This window comes from Corvus brachyrhynchos, unplaced genomic scaffold (genome assembly GCF_000691975.1).
Source record: "Corvus brachyrhynchos isolate BGI_N302 unplaced genomic scaffold, ASM69197v1 scaffold63, whole genome shotgun sequence".
In the NCBI taxonomy this organism is placed as follows: Eukaryota; Metazoa; Chordata; class Aves; order Passeriformes; family Corvidae; genus Corvus; species Corvus brachyrhynchos.
Genome location: NW_008237227.1, coordinates 1,601,192 through 1,624,702, shown reverse-complemented (window position 1 = coordinate 1,624,702; position 23,511 = coordinate 1,601,192). Strand labels below are relative to the sequence as shown.

At 46.3% G+C, this 23,511-nt stretch overlaps 1 protein-coding gene across 7 annotated transcripts in view; it reads left to right on the top strand.

The window, feature by feature from the left end:
• The window catches only part of STAG1 (stromal antigen 1), a 174,680-nt gene extending 153,413 nt beyond the window's left edge, over positions 1 to 21,267 (top strand). For 6 of the 7 annotated variants that reach the window (XM_017729423.1, XM_017729422.1, XM_017729421.1 and 3 more), the window contains 12 exons: positions 709 to 801; positions 3,344 to 3,518; positions 4,275 to 4,414; positions 6,042 to 6,143; positions 7,599 to 7,747; positions 8,735 to 8,863; positions 12,240 to 12,445; positions 14,572 to 14,743; positions 16,668 to 16,778; positions 17,609 to 17,723; positions 19,811 to 19,891; positions 19,975 to 20,278. In XM_017729423.1, coding sequence (XP_017584912.1) covers positions 709 to 801; positions 3,344 to 3,518; positions 4,275 to 4,414; positions 6,042 to 6,143; positions 7,599 to 7,747; positions 8,735 to 8,863; positions 12,240 to 12,445; positions 14,572 to 14,743; positions 16,668 to 16,778; positions 17,609 to 17,723; positions 19,811 to 19,891; positions 19,975 to 19,998 — 1,497 coding nt within the window. In that variant the 3' untranslated portion in view covers positions 19,999 to 20,278. Of the gene's footprint in view, positions 1 to 708; positions 802 to 3,343; positions 3,519 to 4,274; positions 4,415 to 6,041; positions 6,144 to 7,598; positions 7,748 to 8,734; positions 8,864 to 12,239; positions 12,446 to 14,571; positions 14,744 to 16,667; positions 16,779 to 17,608; positions 17,724 to 19,810; positions 19,892 to 19,974 lie in introns of all 7 variants that reach the window. The other variant, XM_017729424.1, reaches the window with a different exon arrangement.
• Positions 21,268 to 23,511: the final 2,244 nt, after the last annotated feature.

The following is a 23,511-nucleotide window of genomic DNA, read 5'->3' as shown; positions in this document are numbered from 1 at the left end:
GCACAGTGGCACCAGGAGCCATGGCTGCATCATCAGAGAAAAACTGCTCAGGAACAGGAAGGTGAGGAGTGCACAGACCTTCAGTGTCCATATCAGCAAATCCCACTCACTCCACTGGAAATGGGGAGAGGTTCAGGGCTTTGGGAACACTCCGGGTGCTCGGGCACGCTGGCAGTCCTACCTCGTGCTGTGAGCCAGCACAGGGAGAACAGATGGAGCACAAAAAGGCTCTGCAGTAAACACAGGACAACGAGAGCTCGTGGCAGGAAGCATAAGAAAAGCTAAAACCAGAACTGAGACACATGGGCTGAACAGGCAGCGTCAGTAAAACATTACAGCAGGGAAAACACTGCATGTGCATTATGTAGGCTCTTCACAGTTGCTTGGAAGTTGTTCTGCAGGACGTTCTCTCTTCATGTGGAAGCTGATAGAGCTGTCCTGGGGGGAGGTCTGCAGAGCATGGGCCAGCCATCCTGCTGTGAATTCATCTCATTTCATTTAATTTGGGGTTCTGGTTTTCTTCTCAGTGATTGGTTCATCATCACCGTAAAACCAAGGAACTGTTTGTGTGTGTGTTCTCTTTGAATAGCTTATTTCTTTCACAGCTGCTTGTTGAATGTATGAAATCATCACCATTTCTTTATTTTGCTTCCTCCTAGAAACCTCTTGTTAATTTTTATATATTTTCTTTTTTAATCTTTATTCCAGGAGGACTTGTTGGTATTGAGGAAAACTGTGAAATCCTTCCTGGCTGTCTGCCAGCAGTGTCTATCAAATGTCAACACTCCAGTCAAAGAACAGGTAAAGGAAATGTCTGTCATGCTCTTAGAAAAGTGTGAGTGTTAAATTGTAGTAAAACTCAAGACAACACTACATCAAACTTAAAGTAAAATCATCTGTGCTCCTGTCTAAATAAACCTGAACAAACAGCCCAGAAGAGCAGCTGTATTAACAGCACTTCCAAAGCACAGCTCATGGCAAATTAACTTTGGATTAACAGTAAGGAGGGATTACCTGGATGCTCAGGCTCGTTTCCAGCCCTCATGACTTCAGGCATCCAACTCAGTCACCTCAAATGAAAGACTCTTCCTGTAGACACTGGATTAAAAGGTGGAAATAGGCACTTTTGGAGGGTGACTGAGACCTCAAATGGGCTGAATCCTTCTGGATTTTCTTCCATTGAATCAAAGGGTTTGTTGAAGTAATTTAGTCTGTCTCTGCAGGACACAATAGCTGGTTTGTTAGCTGAAGTTATGTGACTATACACTGATTTATGTCAATGACATTTTATTTGTCTACAAATGGCATTTCTATCAGACCCCCCCAGATTTTGCAAAGACTGTAATTAGTAACTGGCCTGTGGTTTTTTGCCTGTGGTATTTAAAAGATAATATTTCTTAAAAGGCAGTTTTATTTCATTGAAAGATAGCTCTGCTTGGCATTTACTCTCTGTTCTGCAGTTTGCTGAATATAAACATTAAATGCTCAGAGATGTCAGTAGTTTATGCATTTCTAACAGACTTGTGTGCCATTGGCTTCCAGCAGATTTTACTTTAGTAATTGTTTTTTAATATTCAGAGTAGTTACTCCTGGCATATTGTATTAATATTACATAATGTGAAAACACCTTCTAGCTTCATGCAAAGACCTCCCTTCCAGCTCGAGCTGGACCTGACATCCTTCCTGCCTCAGCAAGTGGCAAATGTTCCTTCCCATTCCTGCAGTGGGTTTGTTCTTGGGGTGTTTTGGCATGGGTTTGTTCTCTTCTTACAGTGGCCACAATGGTTTTTGCATTGATAATTTAAACTTTCTTTAGAAGCTCCTTTGCAGTTCCCAGTTCTGGGAAGTTTTCAAGCCTCAGCCACACAAACCCAGGCCCAACCAGGCCCAGAGAGAGCGAGTGTCCCATGCAGAGTAGGCTGGACTGGAGACTCCAGGGAGCCCTTTCAGCTGACTCTTCTATGATTTGCTCTCATTTTCTTCCTTAAAAAGTATATTTCTGTGTGTGCAGGACTGCTACTTCCTCCTTTTGTTCTACTGGATTTTTTTGAGAATTATGTGCAGGTTGGGTTGTCTCCCTACCATACTTGATCCTTACTCCAGACATTCTTTCCAGACAAAGTTGATGTCCATATCAAAGGAAGGAGAAATGTATTAAGTATTTAGAGAAACAGGACTGAAACATTTCAACTTTTCCATGAGTGTTTGAGGGAAATAAATAATCCTTTGACTGAGTCCACTGCTGCCTTTATATTGGACAGAACTCAGCATTGGCAGTGCATTACTCATCTGCTCCTTTTTGGAGGTCTGCATTAGGAAGAGCTTCAGTTCTATTGAGTATCAAGGGAGTTTAGAGCAGGTGAGATCATCACTGGAATGAATCACTGCCTTTTGGATCAAGGGGAGAAAAATCCCAGATAGCAACATTTGTTCCCAAGGTCTCAGCAGAACACAGTTTACAATGATTTGCATCTGTTCTTGCCTGAGTGTAGCTCATTCAGATTTTATAACATACCCCAAGAAATAAGGGAGCCACTGGGAAGTTCAGCACTTGGAGATTTTATTTTGGAAGTTTGTAAAGTTTTCAGAACCTGAGGAAAAAATACAGAAGCTATGATGAAAAAGGCCTCTGAAAGGTGCTGAATGTGATCAGATGCTGGCTGTGACACCCCAACAAAAGCCATTTGAGGGCAAAACAGTGTTATTGCCATGCAGGAATGAGCCCTTGGAAGAAAGGAAGGTAGTGACAACTGCCTTCTTTCCAGTCTTAGGTAATGAGGGTATGATAGTAATGAGCATAAGTAATGGACAGTTCTGCCCAGGTTGGCTTTTGTCTGGATTTGAAAGCTGTGCAGACAAACTTGGTTCTTTTTTTGCAAGAGTTGTTGATGAAATTCTGCAGGAATTTCCTTGCTGTGGCTTTTTGTCTGTATTTTTGGGGTCTGACAGTGACTCAGCTTGAATTTCCCCTCAGTATTGTTCATGTTTTCACTTGCTTGATTTTTGTTTATCAAAAGAGGTGTGTTCTTTTTACTACAAATTTGGCTGCAGGCCTTGGATCAGAGGTAGATTTAGAGTGCTTTTCGTAGAGAAGAGAAGGAAGCTTAATATGAATCATCCAGGACATGGAGAAGGTAATAACCACAGTTCCTGACCTAGGAACCAAAGGCACAGCATTCCAAATTAGAGGAAACCCTTATGGAATACTTTCCCAGTACTCGAACAAGGGAGCAGTTTAAGGAGCTGTTTAAGAATAGCAGGGGATATCTGGAAATTTGATCAATGGTATTTTATATTTTCCTTACTTGACTGTTCACTGCATTCATTCTCTTTTGCCTTTCAGGCTTTCATGCTGCTCTGTGATCTCCTGATGATTTTTAGTCACCAGCTGATGACGGGAGGTCGAGAAGGGCTCCAGCCTTTGGTGTTCAATCCAGACTCAGGCCTCCAGTCAGAACTGCTCAGTTTTGTGATGGACCATGTGTTCATTGACCAAGATGATGAAAATCAGAGCATGGGTATGTTTAACTTTTTTTCATAACAGATGCAGAAGAAAGGAGAAAATAGAATTTTCTGATCAGTTTGTTCAGATGTTTCCAGAAGTATTCCTACTTTATTTTTGGAAGGTCTTTGCTCTGAAGTTTCTTATGTAAGTTGTGGAATATGATTTTATTATATGATAACTATATTTAAGACTTTATCTATGTAGTTTATTTTTCATTCACAGAGTGAAGTCTTACATAGGGACTTAACACTTATGGCATTGCCATTCAATGTTAGTGCTCCTTACAACTGGATTTTACTTCCTGTTGTTCAGAGCCATTGATTGCACATCTGAAAATCCAAGGCATGCAGAAGTACTGGTGCTTCTAATTTTTCTTTTGTTAAATACTTATAGCTTAGTCGTGTTAATGGAGCCTCTCTGAATGTCCTGCATTTGCAAAGTTAAGCAAGAGCATTCAGCAAGTGTTCACTGTGGCCTTTCACAGGGTAAAGGAAATAAATGACTCAGTTCTGTGTGGGTTATACTCAGGATCTCCTCAGGACTATGGTCAGCAGCCTTGGTCAGTGGTGTGTCATGTTCCTAAACTTCCCTGGAAGTTTTGAAGTAGGCAGGATTCAAGAATTATCACCTTTCATTTTAGCTTCTTCTCCACCAATCCTTCTTGCTCCATGTTCAAGAATTGATTTTTTTATAAAAGCTCTCTTTTGATAAGGTTGTTTTAGAACTTAACAGTTACTTACAGACATTCTGTTGTTGATGATGCTTTCAGAGGGAGATGAAGAAGATGAAGCCAACAAAATAGAAGCTTTACATAAGAGAAGAAACCTTCTGGCTGCCTTTAGCAAGCTGATAATTTATGACATTGTGGACATGCATGCAGCAGCAGATATCTTCAAACACTATATGAAGGTACAGCTCGTGCATCCTCCTGTCCTGACTGAGCCCAGTCTGCAGTGTCAGGGCCTCTCCTGCCATCCCTGCCAGGGCTGTGGTTACAGCCCAAACTCTCCTGAGAGCTTTTTCAGCTTTATTTGATCCTTTGTAGTTCTTTCTCCTTTCTGAATGACGCCTGGCACTGAGCAGCAGCAAGCACTGACCTCACTCTCTTTGTAGCACGTGTGCTTTATTTAAGGCAGCACCAAAAGCTGGTCCTGAGGTGCTGAGTATTTCAGAGAGGCTCCACTCCACAGAGAGTTTCTTACACTGCTCCTGAGATTCATTTCTAGAATCCCCACTAAGTTACCTGTTCCATGTCGTGTTCCACTGGCAATCTCCCAGGCTTGGTGCTTGCCATGGGGCAGCAGGGTTCTTGTGAGAGGAGATTGGTTCAAACAGGACAGCAGGAAAAAACAGCTCTGTGTGCTTGTGCTGTCGGTGGGTCTGTGGTAACTGAGTATCTCTCAACTCTCACTGCTTCCACAGAGCTTTTAGGCCCAGTGAAGGTCAGAAGGACCTCAGCTGCTGCTGCCCCTGTACATGGGACTTTACCTGCCAGAACAGTCCTGCCACTGACCCCTCAGGTCCTGTCCTACCTGTCCCTGTGGGGGATTGGTCATCACAGAGGTGACAATCCAGGGGGAAGAACTGGCAGACAGAGCAGGGAGCAGGTCCTTTACTCTAGGCACTGTCTGAGATGTTGATGTGGAATGTAAAGGGTGTAACTTGGAGTTCTGCTGGTGATCAGGCACACACAGCACAATGAAGTCCCCAGGACACACTGTAGCCATCAGTCAGGGTTAGTCTTGCTTCGGGATTGTTTGCCAGAGTGGGAGTTTGAAACTGAAGCTGTCACCATCCAGGTGAGTTCCCTCCCTGCTGTTCTAGGCTGGGCTTCTCCTCTCCCCATGCCCCTCCTTCTGTTAAAACTGGGGGAGAGGGAGAGAAATTGTATTTAAATTAGTACCAAAGAAGGCAAAAGCAATATTTCAGAGGGAATGAAAATAAGTGACTGCAAATGCAGCCTGAAAGAATACTGCTGGGAAAAAAAATACTCTCAGCCTGGAATTTGTAATGCTAATACAGCTTTTATACCCAGATGGGCAGCACCATAGGCTGTGGCTTTCAGCAGCCATTCTGTTAACAGAAAGAGAATCAGCACTTCATGCTGACTCATTCCTTGCTCCACTTTCTGCCTTGAGTGAATCCCTTTCCCCTCAGTGTACAAGGAGCACACACCTCTGTGCTGGTGTTGTTCACACCTGCTTCTTGAAGGGGGTGCTGGATCAATGTCATGTTGTTGCTTAGAATTGGCAGCCATGGGTCACTTCCGTCAAGGGCTTAGTTTGGGGCAGGAAATGTTCTTTTGTTTGGTTTTCAATGTATCTGTTACAAAAGATAGTAAATACAGAAGTTCCCTACCTTATCACAGGGTTCAGTTTAAGTTTTGATACTGAAACATTGCCCCCCACTCACAGCAGAAGTCTGGATTTGAGCAATTGCTGCCTTTTCAAATCAAGAATTACAAGTAATCTTTCTCTTGGGAAAACTGTAAGAAAGAGGTTTGATTTAAAGGGGGTTTTTTTCACTTTTTTTTTAGTACTACAATGACTATGGAGATATCATTAAGGAAACCCTGAGCAAAACCAGGCAAATTGATAAAATCCAGTGTGCAAAGACACTCATTCTCAGTTTGCAACAGGTAAGAGCATTGATTTTTCTGTCAGAAATGCCTCACTGTAAAAAAGCCCTGGCCAGGGTTTCCTCTGGTGCCCTTTACAGGGAGGCAGAAATGCTGCACTTCCTTAGGACATGATCTTCATTTTCCTGCTCCCCAGTTCAGGCTGTCACTGCTCTTTTGTCTCCTTAATCTCTGTCTCCACAGGCCCACACTGGCAAGGGTTGGGCAGGTAAAAATGGAAGGGAGGGAGGGAAGAGCCTTGGAGGCAGTTTGGTCCAAGCCAATTGGTGGCATTTTTTTATTGACCCTGAATCAACAAGAAGAATTAGGATGGCTTTTTCTTCCTAGCTGAAGTAATGCATCTTCTTTATACTTTGTCTAAATACTGGTGAATTTTTCAAATTTCAAGCTAATTAAGTCTTCCAATACTGTTAGATATGTTTTTCCCCTGAAAAATTTGCTTTACATCAACTGTAAATTACTGCCTGGTGATGAAATCCATCAGCCAACAGCAAAAGTGCACTAAATACCACTTAGGCCCTTGAAGTACCAGCTATAGCCATTGCCCAGAGAAATCACTTCTATGAATTAGATGCTCTCAGATGAGCTGGGCCTCCCAAAATTCGTTCCTAAGGGATTTCCTATAGCAATCTGGAAGCTGAGAGATATCTGTGCAAACCTGAGAAGAACAGATGTACTTCCAGAAGAATCAGGAGTGTCAAAGCAGCCCCTGTCTGTAAAACTTGGAGAGGAGGAAGCAGGTGCCACGGATCAGTCAGGCTGACAAAATTCCATGAAAAAAATGAGAGGAGCTCTTTGCAAGTGCCTCAGTGATAGGTAGCAGTCAGTGTGGATTTGCCAAGGAGGAATCCTGTCAAATTAAGCTGCTGTCATTAATTATATGGTAACAGAGCCTGTGGAGATGAGAGAAGCAGTTGCTGTAATGCAGCCTGATTTAATATTGTCACTGGCACTGACTGCCAGGATACTCTCAGCAACCTGTGAGGGAGATGGGGTGTAAATGGCAGTGCCAGGAGAGGTGGAACTGGGTGGAAAGGCACTGAGCCCTTCAGTACTGTGCTGAGAGGGCCTTAGGGGCAGCAGTGCTGGGCAAACAGGCAACAGGGGAGGAGCTGGAATTCAAAGCACTGCCTGATCTAATGGGTGATGGAGGTGCTTTGAGAACAGCACGAGACTGCAGGACCTGCTCGGTGGGCTGGGAGAACAACAGATGGAATTCAGGGAAGGTGGGTGCAGAATTCCACCAAAATAACTCCACACAAGTCCTAGGTGGGGGACAGCTGGCAAACAGCAGTGGGACAGAAGAAATTCTGGCAAGTGACGGGGACTCGGTTATGGCTCAGTGCAAAAAGTCATCGCAAAGGCCACTCTCAGATGGAGCAGGTTTAGAAACCAAGTTTCTCTCAATAGAAGTGTTTCCCAGCTCACAGATGTGAACCTCTGAACTCTCTGCAGCTGTTCAATGAGCTTGTTCAGGAGCAAGGTCCCAACCTGGACAGGACATCTGCCCATGTCAGTGGCATTAAGGAGCTGGCCCGGCGGTTCGCCCTCACTTTTGGCTTGGATCAGATCAAGACAAGAGAGGCCGTGGCCACACTACACAAGTGAGTGGTGGTAAATAAACCAGATTTTTATATTACTTCAGATTAAAACTCTTGTTCAGCATTCCCTTTCTAAAGGTACATAATCTCAACAGGCCATGGAATAATTATATATTCTTTTCTAGTTTAAATGGAGGGGTCTACATGTATGTAGGCAGAAAGGAAACAAACTGGCTGCTACCTAATTATTTCTTGGAATTTATTGGCATGGCTATGTTTGTTTATCTCAGGTAAAGCTTGTGTGGGTTGTGTCTAACAACTGAGGCTGGTTCTTTGTTCCACACCACTGTGGATTCGGGAGGAACCAAAGGCTTTTATAAAAAGATACTCCAAAAATATTTTGGAAATCTTCTAAAGTGGGTGGAACTTTTTATGCAACTGCTGCATAGAAAAGTGTAGAAAGGTTCTGCTAAATTTAAATTATGACTTTGCCATGCCATAAAAAAGTTCAGGTGCTAAGGTTTGCTGTCTCAGAGACTCAGTCCTGGAGACCAAGACCAGCAAGTCTCGCTCAGGATGCCCTGGGCACTGTCCCCAGGCAGGCAGGAGCCAGGGGACACTCTTGCCTTGCCTTGCTGGGTGAGGGAGGGGAGAGTGTTCTCTTTAGCCACAGATGGCAAAGCAGAACCGAGTGTGTCCCTGCTCTGGCTGCAGAGGTTGGCTCCTCTTTGATCTGACAAATTCCATGGAGCTCCTGCCCCCGGGGCTGCACCTGCTCAGTGCCCACCACTGGGCCAGTTCCTTCTTGCAGGGACTGGCCACGTGCTGATCTGCAGGGGGCCTCTCAAATCCAAGGGAACTCTACATTCCCCTTTGTCCAAGAGCAGCTGTTTGCTGGTAATGGGGAAAGACATCGTGGTGGGATCTGAGGATGCAAACAATTTCAGCACAGCTCAGATCTGGGGCAACTTGCTTGATTTTTGGGGTGGGTTTTGTTGGGTTTTTTTTTTGTTGCAAATGTCTGAACATGTTAATATTTTTGTACTGTAGAGATGGCATAGAATTTGCCTTCAAATACCAGAATCAGAAAGGACAAGACTATCCACCTCCTAACCTTGCTTTCCTCGAAGTGCTTAGTGAATTTTCTTCCAAGCTCCTGCGACAGGACAAGAAGACTGTGTAAGTGATGCTCTGTGTTCTTCCCTGGGCTCTGCTAATCCCTGCAGTGTGGGTTTCAGCTCCCTCATTGGAGGTTTCTGCAGTCTAACAGGGGCTGCAGAAAGTCCCTGTGAGGCATTTCACATACACACTTACTCATCCTTTCATGTTTTAAAGTAATTTCAAAAATGAGAAAAGGAAAATCAGACCCACTAACGAGGTGAGTTTGGGACCTCCCAGAATAATGTTGTTTAAAACTGCCCATGGGGTATTGAAAATAAAATGTGTGGTTTTAGGCTAGAAGAAATGAAGCATTAGCAGTGCAGGGAATTGACAGGCTGTCACCACTGCAGTAACAGCTGTTTCTGTCCTATATTTGCATAAATTGTAAACTTATATCTGTTGTTTCTTTCAATGTATTGGAAGAGAACTCCAGTCAAACGTCAGCCAAGCACTGTGTGCCCAGTGTGGAACTGAATTCACTGAATAACTTAGGACCAGTTAAAAAGTGCAGTTGTCAGATCTGCTGGTTTATGGTTATAGGTGTCTTTCCAGTCAACTCTGTGACCACACTGAGTGTTAGTCAGAAAGATCAACTGGAATGACCTCAACTGACTCTTCCTGTCAGACCTTGCTGTGAGGGTTTGACAGATGTTTTCTTGTGAAGACATTGCTTTTAAAGGACTTTTCTGTTAGGGCTAACAACTATGAACATGACAGCTTTATCTGTGTAATAAGAAATGCAGCTTGGTTAACTCTGTATAATTTTTAATGTGTACACACTTGAACCAATTTCACTTTTTTATTGTAGCAATAATTTCTCAATTCAGCAAACACTGAGGACAAATAGTTAAACGAGCTGGGGAATGGAATGATCCAGTTGGGCTGTCTTGGCACCCTGTTTGTGCATCTGCTCTTCATTGTTATATCCTGGAATCTTGTCAGCCTCTCTCCTGTTCTTCAGGACAGGACTTAAGGATAACAGGATTTTATGGCTTGTCTTCCTAGCTGAACTGTAGATTCTCCTGCATGGTGGTCTAGGTGCCACTGGCCTGTTTCCTATTGAATTTAGTGAAGTTTAGCCTTTCTGTAGAGTCATCCCTTCCACAAGTTCCAGTGTGAGATTTAAAGTTACATCATGCTGTCCCTGCCAGCTTCTGTTAACCTGAGCCTCTGAGTGAAATTCAGTTCTTTGGGACATTTTGTTCCTTCACCTTCCATGCTGCCATTTAAATTCTTTCTCAAAGGTTCCCCTGCCCACATACACAACCAGTGGCTGCTCCTGCAGGCCTGTAAGGGTTGCTGTGGTGGAATATCTGTACCTGAGTATTGACCTCAGCTGAATCTGAAGATCATGAAAAGAAATAGGTCTGTTAGGGCCTGATTTATCTGATCTGTGCCAGACTGCTGTGTTGGGATGAGTTCAGCCCTGCCCCAGACCCCCCAGGCTGTAGTGACCACGAGGAGGGTCAGCACAACTTGCTGACACGTAAGGATTCCGTGGAGGTGGCTCCACTTCTGCCCAGAGTGCTCCACTGGCAGAACAGGACTGGGATGCTGCATTTGCCCTTCTCTGTAGCTCCTCCAATCCACAGGGACCTCTCCCCCTCCATAGGGGCTGCCTGTGTGCAGGAAGGTCCATGACCACCATCTGCTGGAGAAGTCCCATGTTCAGGATCACTTCCCTCCCTCCCTGCCCAGGGGCCCTCCCCAAACTCAGCAATGGACTCTTGTGTGCAGCCAGCAGTGCTCTGGAGCCCTCACAGTCTCAGGAGCACGTGGCTGCCTGGCTGCCCAGGTTCTCCAGCTTGGCTTCCCTGCCTCAACCCCCAAACCATCCACCCCAGAGCCTGCAGGTGTCAGGGCCTTGCTCCAGAACACCCTCCCCAGCAGGGTCCAGCACATGCTGCTGTTCCATGGGGCTCCTCCTTCCTTCTGCTGGGCTCCTGGCTTTTTTCTCTGGGGTGAGAAAAGGGAGAAGCTTCCAGTTTGGGAGTGAAGCAGCAACACTGATTTAATTTCGTTTTCCTAGCCTGTTAATCTGGCTGCTCATTTTATGAGTAACCTTCAGCACTGGTGATAGCCATTTATGGATTTATTCAAATCTATGGATTTCACATAAAACTGTTCATGTAAGGTGCCAGACTCATACAGCTGGAGAAAAAAAATTGTACTAACACTCTGTTACAAACCCACAAGGCAATAGAGGCAGAGAAATCCTGAGGAGCTGATGTAGGACAGAATAGAGGTGATCGTCCTTGGAGGCACTTATTTCAATTTATTTCTCTCAAAGACACTGCTGGTTTAGACTGGACACTGGCTAGTGGGTGTCAGATGAGGCAGAGGCTCAGCATGGTGTTCTCACTTCAGGAAATTCAGAGTTGATAAGAACTATCAGTGTGAAGCTCCCCCAAAATGCTGAGCAAAAGATGTCTCAATTTCGGCATCCGGGCAGTAAAGAACTCCCAAGTGATGTCATTTTCCTCCTTCACAATTTGGCCATAAACATGCAAACTGGTTCTGTAAATACAAACTGGAGGCAGAAAAACTTCTTACTTTCCAAGACTCTTCTGCAGGTAGATTCTCTAAAGCCATGAAGCACTCAGGTGGCACGGTTGGGTACTGTAAAATAGAGAATACACCAAGAATTTCCCATTAGTGCCAGCTTTGGGAGTTAGTATGCACATGAAAAGGGGAAGGAGGAAGCATTCACAATATTCAGTAAAACAGTAGACAGGAACCTGCTGTTTCTTGAACAAAGTTATGCCATTCATTGACTCAAAAAATGATGAGATTGTAACCCTGGCATGAGCAGGGTGGCTCCTGGGCCTGTTTTGGAGCTGGGCTGTGTAACAACTCCGAGCTGCCATGAGCTGACAGGAAAATGCCTTTCCATGTGGAATATGTGGAGTTGACTCCCAGTGCTGGCAACGTGGCAAGGGTGGTATTAAAGGGAATTGTGGCTGAGGGGTGCAGGAAGTGATGCTGAAGTACCTGAGTTCTCTTACCAAACTTCTGAATGTTTGGCTCTGCAGCCTGAAACTCATTAGAATCACATTTATGTAGATTTGCACGTTCATTTTCGAGATTACTTCTAATTCCATAGTTAAATAATCAATGGAAAAAGAAAACAGTTCCTGTGCCCTCCAGAGCAGGAGGGAGTTGTTGGTTCCTCCTTTGAGTTAACACATGTGCACTGCACTTCTCATGGCACTGGACCAGGTCTTCAGATTTTTTAATGGAAAAACAAATGCTTGCATTTGGCTCACCCGTCCCTCGGGTTCCAGGATGCCAGAGGACATCCTCCTGCATCCTCGCAGCACTGGCTCTCACACAGTGGCCACATCCAGGTGTCTGTAGGGCCTGCACCTCTGTACCCCCTGTCTCTCCTCTCCAGGCACACCTACTTGGAGAAGTTCCTGACAGAGCAGATGATGGAGAGGAGAGAGGACGTTTGGCTGCCGCTGATCTCGTACCGGAACTCGCTGGTGACGGGCGGCGAGGACGACAGGATGTCCGTCAACAGCGGCAGCAGCAGCAGCAAGGCCTCCTCCGTCAGGAACAAGAAGGGCCGACCCCCCCTCCACAAAAAGAGAGTGGAAGGTTGGTGTGGGCACAGGGCTTTGGTGTTCTGGACACTCAGGAGAGGGGGGTTTAGCAGCTCATGCAGGAATATGGGGATACGTTCTGGATGTGGCAGAACCAAGGCATCTGTTCTGCAGGTTCTGTGAGACCTGGGCGTGTCTTTAGAGGAAACACCACCACAACCCGCTGTTCTTGTTTGTCTTGACCAAAACTGGCAATCAGAACTGTTAAAAGCTCTTACTGCTGCTGGAAGAGGCATTTGTGGAGTTACCTGCTCTTTGTCACTGCTGGGTTTCTGCCTGTGCTTCCCTCTGGGCAGTTGTTAATTCTCAGGGGTTTGGAGCAGATTCCAGGCAGAAATTCTGGTAACAGATCTCTGGTGTTGCAGGGCCACTGGGGAACACTAAAAAGACACCATTTTTGTTTAAAATAGTTCTGGTATCTGGTGTTGTCTGTGTTTACTCTTTCTGGGACCTCAGATGTGTTCATCAGGAATCTGGCTGTGATAGCAAATTTCTTACAAGGCTGTATCTGTTCCTGGTCAGCCTGTGTGATGTAGTGGGGACTTTTGGTTGCTGGTCCACTATAGAGTAGGTGTGAGTGGGATCTTAAACTTCAGGGGTTTTTCCAAGGTCAGTATCTATGACAGTAACCCCTCAGTAAGGAATCTAGTGCCAATTTCCCTGAATATACAGCAATTTCACAAAATACTCCTCCAGAGTTTGCCCATACAGCCAGGTCCATTCTCCACTGCGCCAAATCCTTTGGTTTCTCACAGCCAGCCTCGAGTGTAGCTACATAAAATATGGCTTCTTTCTTCAGGCACTGTTTTTCTTCTTTCAGGATGCCAAGATTTTCAGAGTTCTGCTACTGAGGTTTTCTTCTTCCCTCTTGTTGCCATTTTCATTCTGTCCTACTGTATTTTACCAATGTCCTTTTTTATAAGGACGGAAGTGTAGAACCATCTTTTCTTCCCGGTAAGGCAAATCTTAGGCTTAAGATGTAATTTTTAGCCTTTGTTTACCTCATACTCTTTTGTGTCACCCTCTTTCAGCAATCACTAGAAGGGAGAATTGATTTCCAACACTTTCCATTTGAGAATCTCCTTTTTTTGGTTTATTTAATTTCCACTCTAAAGGATGTAGAACAGGAGAAAGGTCACTGCAGAAATTACTGTGGCATCAAAGAACCACATCCAGTCCCCTCTGGTTCCTTTCTCACCTCAATCCAGCACAGACTGGCTTGAAGAACATTCCCTGTTGCTTCTGAGATGAAATGTGCTCTGTGCCATTTCTTCACGATGCCTTAAGGAAATTGACAGGTTTTTAAAAAATAATTCCTAACATAAAAATGATTCAAAGGTAAGTTTGAGAATAAATAGGCAGCTTTTTAGACAACATTTATGCCTAAAGGATAAATGCCTAAAAGGCAAAGGAAGAATGAACAGATCCATGGAGATCCCCATCTACTTTCTCACCACACATTTCCTGTTAGTAAATCTGTGGTCTTGTCATGCCTGTTGTCATCTCCTGTCTTTCACTCCAGCAACTGAATTTTTTTTCAACATGTTTCTGGCTGCACACTTCCTGCTCTAACCCATTCTCAAGTCCTCCCTCTTCCCTCCTCTTTGCTTGAGCAAAGCTTCCCAACATAAGCACAGGATCCCACCTAGACCTTCAGTCATCTTTACATTATTATCACTGAGTGAAGCATCCCCTCCCTGCTCCACTCCAGTGGTTCTGACAGTTCTAAAGATCTGGACTGACTGGATTTGGGGTTTGTGCTCCACCTGCTCTTAGTGTGTAGCTGTATCTTGGTTGCTGTAGGTGCATGAGATTAACAGTTTCAGATTGTCAACTCAGGAATTGGGAATTACCTTGGTTGTTTATGTTGGAGATACCCAGCAGCTGAGGCCGTGCTGCAGTATGACTTTGTTTGCAATGGGGTTTGTGTTTGTTCACTTGAAATTGTTGTTGTTGCTGGAAATAGCTGGTGGCAATACTTAAAAGAACAGAACCTAAAAGTAGAGCTGAAAATCTTCTCACTCCAAGCATTTATCCAGGTGATCCCTTGGTGCACACCTGTTTGAATGCTGCCCTGCATGTGGTCAGAAATTAGCAGTGATTTCAGTGTTCTCTCTCTAGATGAGAGCCTGGAAGGCTCCTGGCTGAACAGGAATGAGAACATCCATACTCCAGGGACACTGCAGACACCTCAGCTCACCTCCACTGTCCTGAGAGAGAACACCAGACAAATGGGAGAGCAGATCCAGGAGCATGAGTCGGAGCAGGGATCTGAACAGGATTTTTTACACAAGTAAGTGTTGGAATTTCAGTATCAAATACAGTCATCCAGGCAAAGGAATTGCTTGTGGTTTATACTGATACTCTTAGCCTGTGGCTCCAGAGATGCAGTGTTGATTTGCAAAGCCACCTGGAAATGCCTTGACTATAGCTCAGCAATACTTGGAGTATCTTTAGGTCCCAGGAAAAATACGTTGCAATGAAATAATAGTAGAAATTCCTTATGTTAAAACTATCTCATAGCATAGCCATGCAGTTCTGGTTAAATCCTCCTGGTGCTTGTGTCCAGGCTGGCTGGACCTGTTTCTTTAGAAGACCTGTAGATACTCTCTTTTCTTTCCCCTTGCCCCATGTCAGAGTTAAGGTTCTGCAGACACCCTGATTGATTTTTTCTAAATTAACTCTGCAATCCCATTCCAGCTGCTGAGCTAGTAGTTCCTGATTTGGGGTAATTTTCCGAAATGATTTTTTTTTTTTTTTTGTCCCTTTGCTCCCATTTTATCACCTCCATTTAGAGGGAAAAGGTTGGTTATTTTCTGTCAGTGGTTGCATGGCCGTGGGTGCTGGCAGGATGCAGCAGGTGAGCACGGGCTGGGTGCTGGGCACAGCAGCACAGCCCAGGCAGGCCCAGGTCACATCTTCCCAGAGCATCTTTCCTCCTTTGCCCCATGGCTACAGAGGGCTGCACTCAAGGCTCCTACTTGCCTTTCTGAGGGCTTTACCTCCCATCTCCTACCTCCCCAGCTGTGGCCATAACTTCCAGGTGATGAGGAAGATGTTGAGGCTTTCAGTTTCTCCTTAAGAATTTTCTACTCTGCAGTAAAACCAGACTAAACTTGATGGAGCAGAACTTCTTTCAGTCCCTCTCTGATCTCACCATTGGCCCAGCTCAGTCTCTGTGACCATTCCATTACTCTGGAAGTGGGACAGCTTCCCAGTGCTGTGGTCTCTTCCCAAGCCTGATGAGCAGGTGTTGCCTTAAGCTCTGGGAGACCCTTCCCTGTTCCTGGGGGAGATGAGCAGGCTCTTGCCCAGCACCTGAGCCCCCTTGTCCTGTCTCAGGCGGTGCTGTGACCACAGAACTGTGAGCCTGGGCAAGAGAGCACATCTCTCCTCTCTGCTCCTTTGCAAGAGTGGGATTCCCAGTGTGAACTGACAGTGGGGAATGGGAATCCTTCCCATTCAGCCCTGGTTGGCTGTCACATTTCCTCCAGGTCAGCTTAGGAGAGCTAACACCTGCCACTACTGCAGAGCTGCTGAACTGACCGGTTAATCATGTTCAGGTTTGGTTCTAGGCTGTTTTCCTGTAGGTTGTCCCAGTTTATCCTGTCTGTCTTATTTGGGTGCAAGGGTGCATAGTACAATAAAACCTGGTGCTGCTCCAGAAGAGCTGCACAGAGTTTGCTGCTGTTTCCTTGTGCTGCACCGCACAAATCGTAGCAGAGGCACTGCTGGCTGGTGGGATCAGCAGTGCAGCCTGGAACGTATTTACACGTGGGTGAGGTACTGGCCCTGAAGTTGATGAGGGTATTTGTGTGAAAACCATTTGGTTTTCATGTTGTGTGACATTTTTGTCAGTTACTAATTTGGATCTATTCTTGCTCATATTTTGCCTCATCTGACACAGTGAAGTGCTATTTAATAATAACAAATTTTAGAGGTGCTCCCACTCCAGGTGCCTGCCCCTCATGGGGGAGCACAGTCAGTGTTTCCATACCTGCTTTTATTGCAACAGTTAATTGATTTTTTTGTGCACATACAGTGAGAGGAGACAGACTGTGGAAGGGAATCCAGAAGATGTGTACAATGATGGATGGGATTTAATTATCCTAATCTGAAGCATGGCCAGACACAGAACTTGGAGACAGAAACTGCCCCAAAATAGGCAGCTCAGAACTGTTACTGCTGTCAGTCCTAACTTGCTCCCTGTGTGTCAGTCCCCAGATGCAGATCTCGTGGCTGGGCCAGCAGAAGCTGGAGGATCTCAATCGAAAGGACAGGACAGGAATGAACTACATGAAAGGCAGAAGTGGCGTAAGGCACGCAGTGTAAGTGCTCACAGCCTGCTGCCCTCAGCAGAACCGTGTGCAGGACACCACAGGGAAATGTTCCCGTTCCTGCTGGGTGCCAGTCACTGCTGTGCCATCTCACCCTTGTGGGGAAGGCAGAGGGACAGTTTGTAGGGCTGGGGTGAATCCAGCCCAGCACTGCCGTTCTCTCACCATGGCCAGGCACCAGGCCCAGTGACAGGGTGCAGTTCCCCGTTCCTCTGCCCCAGCCTGCAGCTGTTTCCATGTCAGAGGGGTTCCATGATTTGTGTGCTCTGTAATTCCCTGTGAGCTCTGCCCACGAGGCTGTTCCTGTGTCTGCACTCTCCATCCTCTTTTGCCAAGGTGTCCCCCTGAGGAGGAATGGAGGGGACACACGTGGGTGAACACTGGGGCACCACACGCTCTGTGCTGATCCCACCGAGTCCTTCAGCACAGCTGGAATCCTTACAGCCTTTGGAACTGGGCTTGAAGGCACTGCCAGAGTCCCAGGGCTTTACCAGTGATCCTGGCAAACAGTGTCACTCCTCCTTGGTAAAAGGGCAGGCAAACACAAGAGGAGTTACTGCCCTGTTCTTGTTGGGGACAGCTTTAATTGCTGGTCATAGTGCTGTCAGTGGGACTTGCTGCTTTAGCCTGGGCCAGGGCTTGGGGGCTTTACATACGATTTTCCTCCTGTTGGTATTGCAGAGAGCCTGCTGGCTTTACCCTCAGCATCAGGGTTTGGGTGAAGGCACTAAATGACAGGATTTGAGCATTCTTTTTAATGACAAAGTTCAGGGTTGGGAAATTTTTCTGCCTGCAAATGACTCTCTCTTTATTTAAATCAGACGAGGTCTAATGGAAGATGACGCTGAGCCCATCTTTGAAGATGTAATGATGTCCTCACGAGGCCAGCTAGAGGACATGAATGAAGAATTTGAGGACACAATGGTCATTGATCTGGTCAGTAAATCTTATGAATGGCAAGTTTAAAACAGTTGAAAGCTAATTTAAAAGGAATTTTAGAAGTGTAAACAAACATTTCTGAAATTTTGAACCTGACTTCCAGTTGTCTGAATGGAAGAGTGGAAATTATGTGAGTACTCCCCAGAGCCTCCAGCTGCAGGCTGGGGCCCAGTGGGTTTGTTCCACAGCCGCACAGGGAGCATTGCTTAGTGCTCCTTCTCCCTAAGGTTGTCTCTTGGGCAGCAGCAGGTGCTGGCAGCACCACCACACACCTGGGACTTGCCAGCCTGCAAGGATCAGGTTATGAGTTACAGGCTGTGCTGACATGGCTCTGTGCAGCCCCAATGCCAGACTGCCACAGCCCAGGGGTCCCTCTCTTTTTTTGGTTGGTTTTATTTTCAGGAGCTGGGCTGGGCAGGGGATCCTCACTCGAGGTCTCAGTAGGTCACAGCCAGAGTCCTGCTGGCACAGCTGGAGGGAGCGCAGGCACTGCTGGGTGGGTGGGAGTTCCTTAAACAGGAATTGCTCCCAAACAGGTCCCATCATCAACCACAGCCTCAGTCCCTTCCAGTACTGCACTGACTGCTGGGAGAAGTCCCTTGCAGCACTTACAGCCTTACCTGGCCTCCCCTCTGGAATGACTGCTCCCTTGTAAAATGGATAAACGAACAGTTTGCTTTACACACCTCACCATTTTTATGTCTTTCTGTTTCTCCTTTCACATCCAAACAACAAGCCCTAGCTTATATTAGGACTGGGCTACAGTGTCTTGGAAAGACAATTTAATTGATGATTCACTTGCAGCTGCTGCATACTGAGGTTATTGCCAGCACTCATGTGATTGCCAAGTAAGTAACATCCAAGGCAAGGAAAGGAAGGAATTGATCAAGCCAGTGCAGCTCACATTTACTCTTGTGCTCCTGGAGAAGGACAGCACCGAGGGTTTAAGCCTCAGAAATACTTCCAATATCTTCAGTACCCTTTTTGTTGGTAAATCCATTTCTGACCATGCCAGAGCTCAAGTTTCACTATGAACTTAAAGCATGAAGACAATTAAGAGGGAGTTTCTGTGCAGTCTGGCCTACAGTCCCAATACAGAAACATCCTTAAGTCAGCAAAAACCTTGGGCAAGTCCTTAACGATGAGCACAGAGTTAGAATCCACCAGCTTTTACCCCATTCCTTCAGTAACAAAGCATCGAGGGAGTGCTGTCCTGTGTCAGGGCCTGCCTTTGCCCCAGAGGTTTTGTGCACCGGCAGGGAGGGTGGGGGGCAGGCGTAGGTGGCCCTGTGGCCAGGAGGGGTCCCTGTGGCCAGGAGGGGTCCCTGTGGCCAGGAGGGGTCCCTGTGGCCAGGAGGGGTCCCTGTGGCCAGGAGGGGTCCCTGTGGCCAGGAGGGGTCCCTGTGGCCAGGAGGGGTCCCTGTGGCCAGGAGGGGTCCCTGTGGCCAGGAGGGGTCCCTGTGGCCAGGAGGGGTCCCTGTGGCCAGGAGGGGTCCCTGTGGCCAGGAGGGGTCCCTGTGGCCAGGAGGGGTCCCTGTGGCCAGGAGGGGTCCCTGTGGCCAGGAGGGGTCCCTGTGGCCAGGAGGGGTCCCTGTGGCCAGGAGGGGTCCCTGTGGCCAGGAGGGGTCCCTGTGGCCAGGAGGGGTCCCTGTGGCCAGGAGGGGTCCCTGTGGCCAGGAGGGGTCCCTGTGGCCAGGAGGGGTCCCTGTGGCCAGGAGGGGTCCCTGTGGCCAGGAGGGGTCCCTGTGGCCAGGAGGGGTCCCTGTGGCCAGGAGGGGTCCCTGTGGCCAGGAGGGGTCCCTGTGGCCAGGAGGGGTCCCTGTGGCCAGGAGGGGTCCCTGTGGCCAGGAGGGGTCCCTGTGGCCAGGAGGGGTCCCTGTGGCCAGGAGGGGTCCCTGTGGCCAGGAGGGGTCCCTGTGGCCAGGAGGGGTCCCTGTGGCCAGGAGGGGTCCCTGTGGCCAGGAGGGGTCCCTGTGGCCAGGAGGGGTCCCTGTGGCCAGGAGGGTTCCCTGTGGCCAGCAGGGCTCCCTGGGGCCAGGAGGGCTCCCTGTGGCCCGTGCTGTTCCAACTCCCGTGTGTTGCAGCCGCCGTCGCGGAACCGGCGCGAGCGCGCGGAGCTGCGGCCGGACTTCTTCGACTCGGCGGCGATCATCGAGGACGACTCAGTAAGGCCTGGCTTGTTCTGCTTGCTTTGAGCTCCGCTCTTGTCCCACCTCGTGTAACCTCTGTCTTTTCCCCCCTTTTCCAGGGATTTGGCATGCCCATGTTCTGAAGTCTGGCGAAGACCTTTTACAAACTTGGAACTCTATTGTTTAGAGCTAGAGGCCTATATACTGTGATAGCTTGTATGAAAACCACATTTTTGATGTGATACGGTTTGATTTTTAACCAAATGATTGAGGTCAACCCCTTGGTGTAGTGACGGAGAGAAGAGGAGCTTCTTAATGACACACGGGAATGTTGGCCAATCCAGTCACCTCAGAAGGGCTGACCTAAAAAATCATTTGTATCCCTGTTCTTGACTGTCCTAATACAGATTTTTTTTTCCTGGATGAGGAGGAAGTTTTAAATTGTTAAGACAGCCGTCAAAATAAACACTGTTCTACATATGTTTTCTGAAAACAACATTGAGTGAAAACAGAACTTTTTAACTTTATTTTTCTGCTGTACAATTTAAAACAGTTTTAACATTTGCCTTTTTATGTTTTCAAAGCTAGCCATTTTTATTAAACCTATGCCTATCAGCCACTGACTAGCAAGGCTGCTGTAAGCAGGTTGTTCTGGCTACGGAAAAGTGTTTTGGAACACACTGGATTTGATTAACATTATGGTACGCTTATGTTCTCTCATAGGCATGGAGAAGAACACTCTCAGAGAAGAGGTTAGAATTCTAATGACGTGCATCTCTGCCAAAAAATTTCAGATTCTGATATGATAAACCCAGATTTTATACTCTTGAGAAGATTTATTTTTATTTATAATGGGACATAAAGTAAGAGATGTCCATGAAGCCACTTTTCCAACAGATGCTGTGTAACATTCATTTTATATAGCACATGGGGACACAAAAACAGTAAATTTTCTATTGGTACTTGCTCTGTGCATTTTTAGCAACTTATACCAGCAAATAAAGTATTCTCAGTAAAACACACAAACGGTTCTCAAGTAATCACTTTGCTGTTTTTACTACCTACTTCAAGCCTGCCAACACAAGGTACATAAACAGCAACTTTCCTATTAAAAAAAAAAATAGTTCAAGGGTGGGGGAAAGGATCACTTTAGCATACTAAAAGTAATTTTAACTGTACCATAAAACAGAGTCTACTTTCCATGCCGTAAATACCCTTTTCCGCTATTTTTGTAAATTAATTTTGCCAGTTAGAAGTACTGTATGTGCTGCATAGAAATTTGTGCTTAGATGGTGAAGTTCTTAAGCTTACAATGGAATACAGCTACATTTTCAGTGTTAACTGTGCATATTGAGAGTAATTCTTTGGAAAAAAACACGATTTTTCAAAAAAGCTAAAAACATCCAAAAAAATTCCAAAAAAACCCCAAAACATTCATTGTACTAAGATATTTTTCAATGTCTTCAATAATTTGGAATTTCATTATGCTTCAATTTTATGACTCGACGTAGTAGCTGCTCCTTACCCAGCCTGGCCTGGCACCAGCAGTGCTGGCCCTCCACAGCTCCAGATCTCCAACAATTGGCCCCAAAACCTTTATCTTTCTGCACTCAGTAGCAGTTGAGATACAAAGCAGACTGACCCACTTGGAGCACAGCAGTTTCAGAGGTGCTTTAGTTTTAGCAACTGCAGAATAATCACGGAGCTTTTTTTCTGTTTCGAGCTTCCTGGACACCAACCCAACCCCTCAGTGCCCAGCACGTTCGGGCAGGGAAAGACCCCAAATTCACCCAGCCCAGCACCTCGCCCCGCTGAGCTTGGCTCTCACAACATGTGCAGTTCTCAGACACGGTTGCCAAAAATGTTTGACCAGGTAATTCAGCCATTCCTCGGTGTGGGTTGGGGATGTATTGGTCCCAAGAAGTAGCTGGAACTTTATAAACCCCGCTACCTCCCTCTGTGCACCCCCACGGCCTGGGGGCAGGAACGGCTGCAGGACCTGTCCCAGGCTCACTCTGTGAGCATGGTGGCACAACAGATGCTGCCCAGTTTGAGTCAGAGTCTCAGACAAACCTTGTGCTTCACAGTCCTCTGTGTGGAAAACTGATTCCTAATTTAACATTGTAGAATACTGTATAACAAACATTTATTATCATGGTACCTGCAATGGGTCTCCAGTTCAGTTTGCAGTCAATAGGTTTTTGTATTATGAGTGTCTCCTTGATTGGTTTTGCTAGTACTTCTGTAAATTGTACATTTACAATATGAGGTTTTTTTTTTTCCTTTTGTACAATTTAAAACTGATGCTTCACCTTTCATTTAATAAACTATACAAAATCATGAGTATGATGAGCACCCTCTTCACTATAGTTTTCTTTTAAGTGCTTGTTTGGACCATCACATCTTGTCATCCCATTTATTACTAGGAATTCAAGGAATTATCAAAGGCAAGACAGGTAGCTTTCATGTAGTCCAGGCTTCACAACCAGACCTGTACCCCACTCCCTTACCCACTCAGCTTCAAGAGTGATGGAAACCCTCTCTGGGCTTCTTTCTCCCCTCCATCCTGGTAGGTTTGGTTGTGGGGGGCGGGGGGGGTTAATGTGAGATTGCTGTAAATCTGGGAAGGCCCCACACCAGGTGCAAGAGCTGCACTGCTAAAACTAACAGTTTCTTGAACTGCCATGAGGTTGAAGAATTTCTCTCTTCTGCCCTATGCATCTGAAGTGACCTGGAGGCTTTGGGAAGAAACTGCCATGGGAAAGGCTTGAAAGCTCTAACAATCAGCTGGGCTAAATGAAGTTTTACTGAAACAAAATGTCCGCATGACTCCCATGTCTCAGGGAGCAAGGTGCTATTTTTGTCCAACCCATGAATGATTTCATCTCTGTAGTGCTAAAGAAAACTGACTGGTTTATCACCTGGCCCACTTCCTAAGGAAAAATCACTGGAGTCAGGAAAAGGAACAAGATGGCAGCAGCTGAGGCTCAGGGATGATTCAAAGTCTCAGCTACTCCCAAGACAGAGCCTGGAAGTTCAGTCTCCAAGTGCTTGTAAGTTATGGCAACTCCTGCTGCACTGAGGAACACAGTAAGTAACTTGCCTTGCTGCTGAGTTCAAAGGCTGCCCATTGCTGGAAGGATTTTATTTTGTACCTCTTGGTTTTTTAGGTGACTGGAATTCAAGGAAATCCTCAGGAGCCTGGTCAGAGCAGCTTTTGAGCCTGTTTCCAGCATGTCCTGCTAGAGCAACTGCCTGTTTGGAAATGGAGAGGATCTAAAGCCTAATTCTTGTGCTGGCAAGGGATGGGAAAGAGGATGGAGTCTGTAGCAATACTGAGGTTAGGAAACAACTATCAGAGCTGTATTTTCCTCGTTGTGACAGGTGGGTTTCTCATGGAGTGTCTCCTCCTGACTGGGCAGGCTGAAGAAGCTGAGGAACTGTATGTGTATCCCTTCACTTACCACAGCTTCTGCCTCTAAACCAGCTTTACCTCTGGAGAATCTTCTTGGGCATTACAAACCCTTACAGTTTGCTCACAGTTAACTAAGAACTGCCCCCATGGCTGTGACACCCAACACAGTAACATTCTGGTTTACATTCCCTGCTGCTGCAGCCAGCTCTGTTCCCTGGACAGCCCCGAGAGCCTGTTCCTG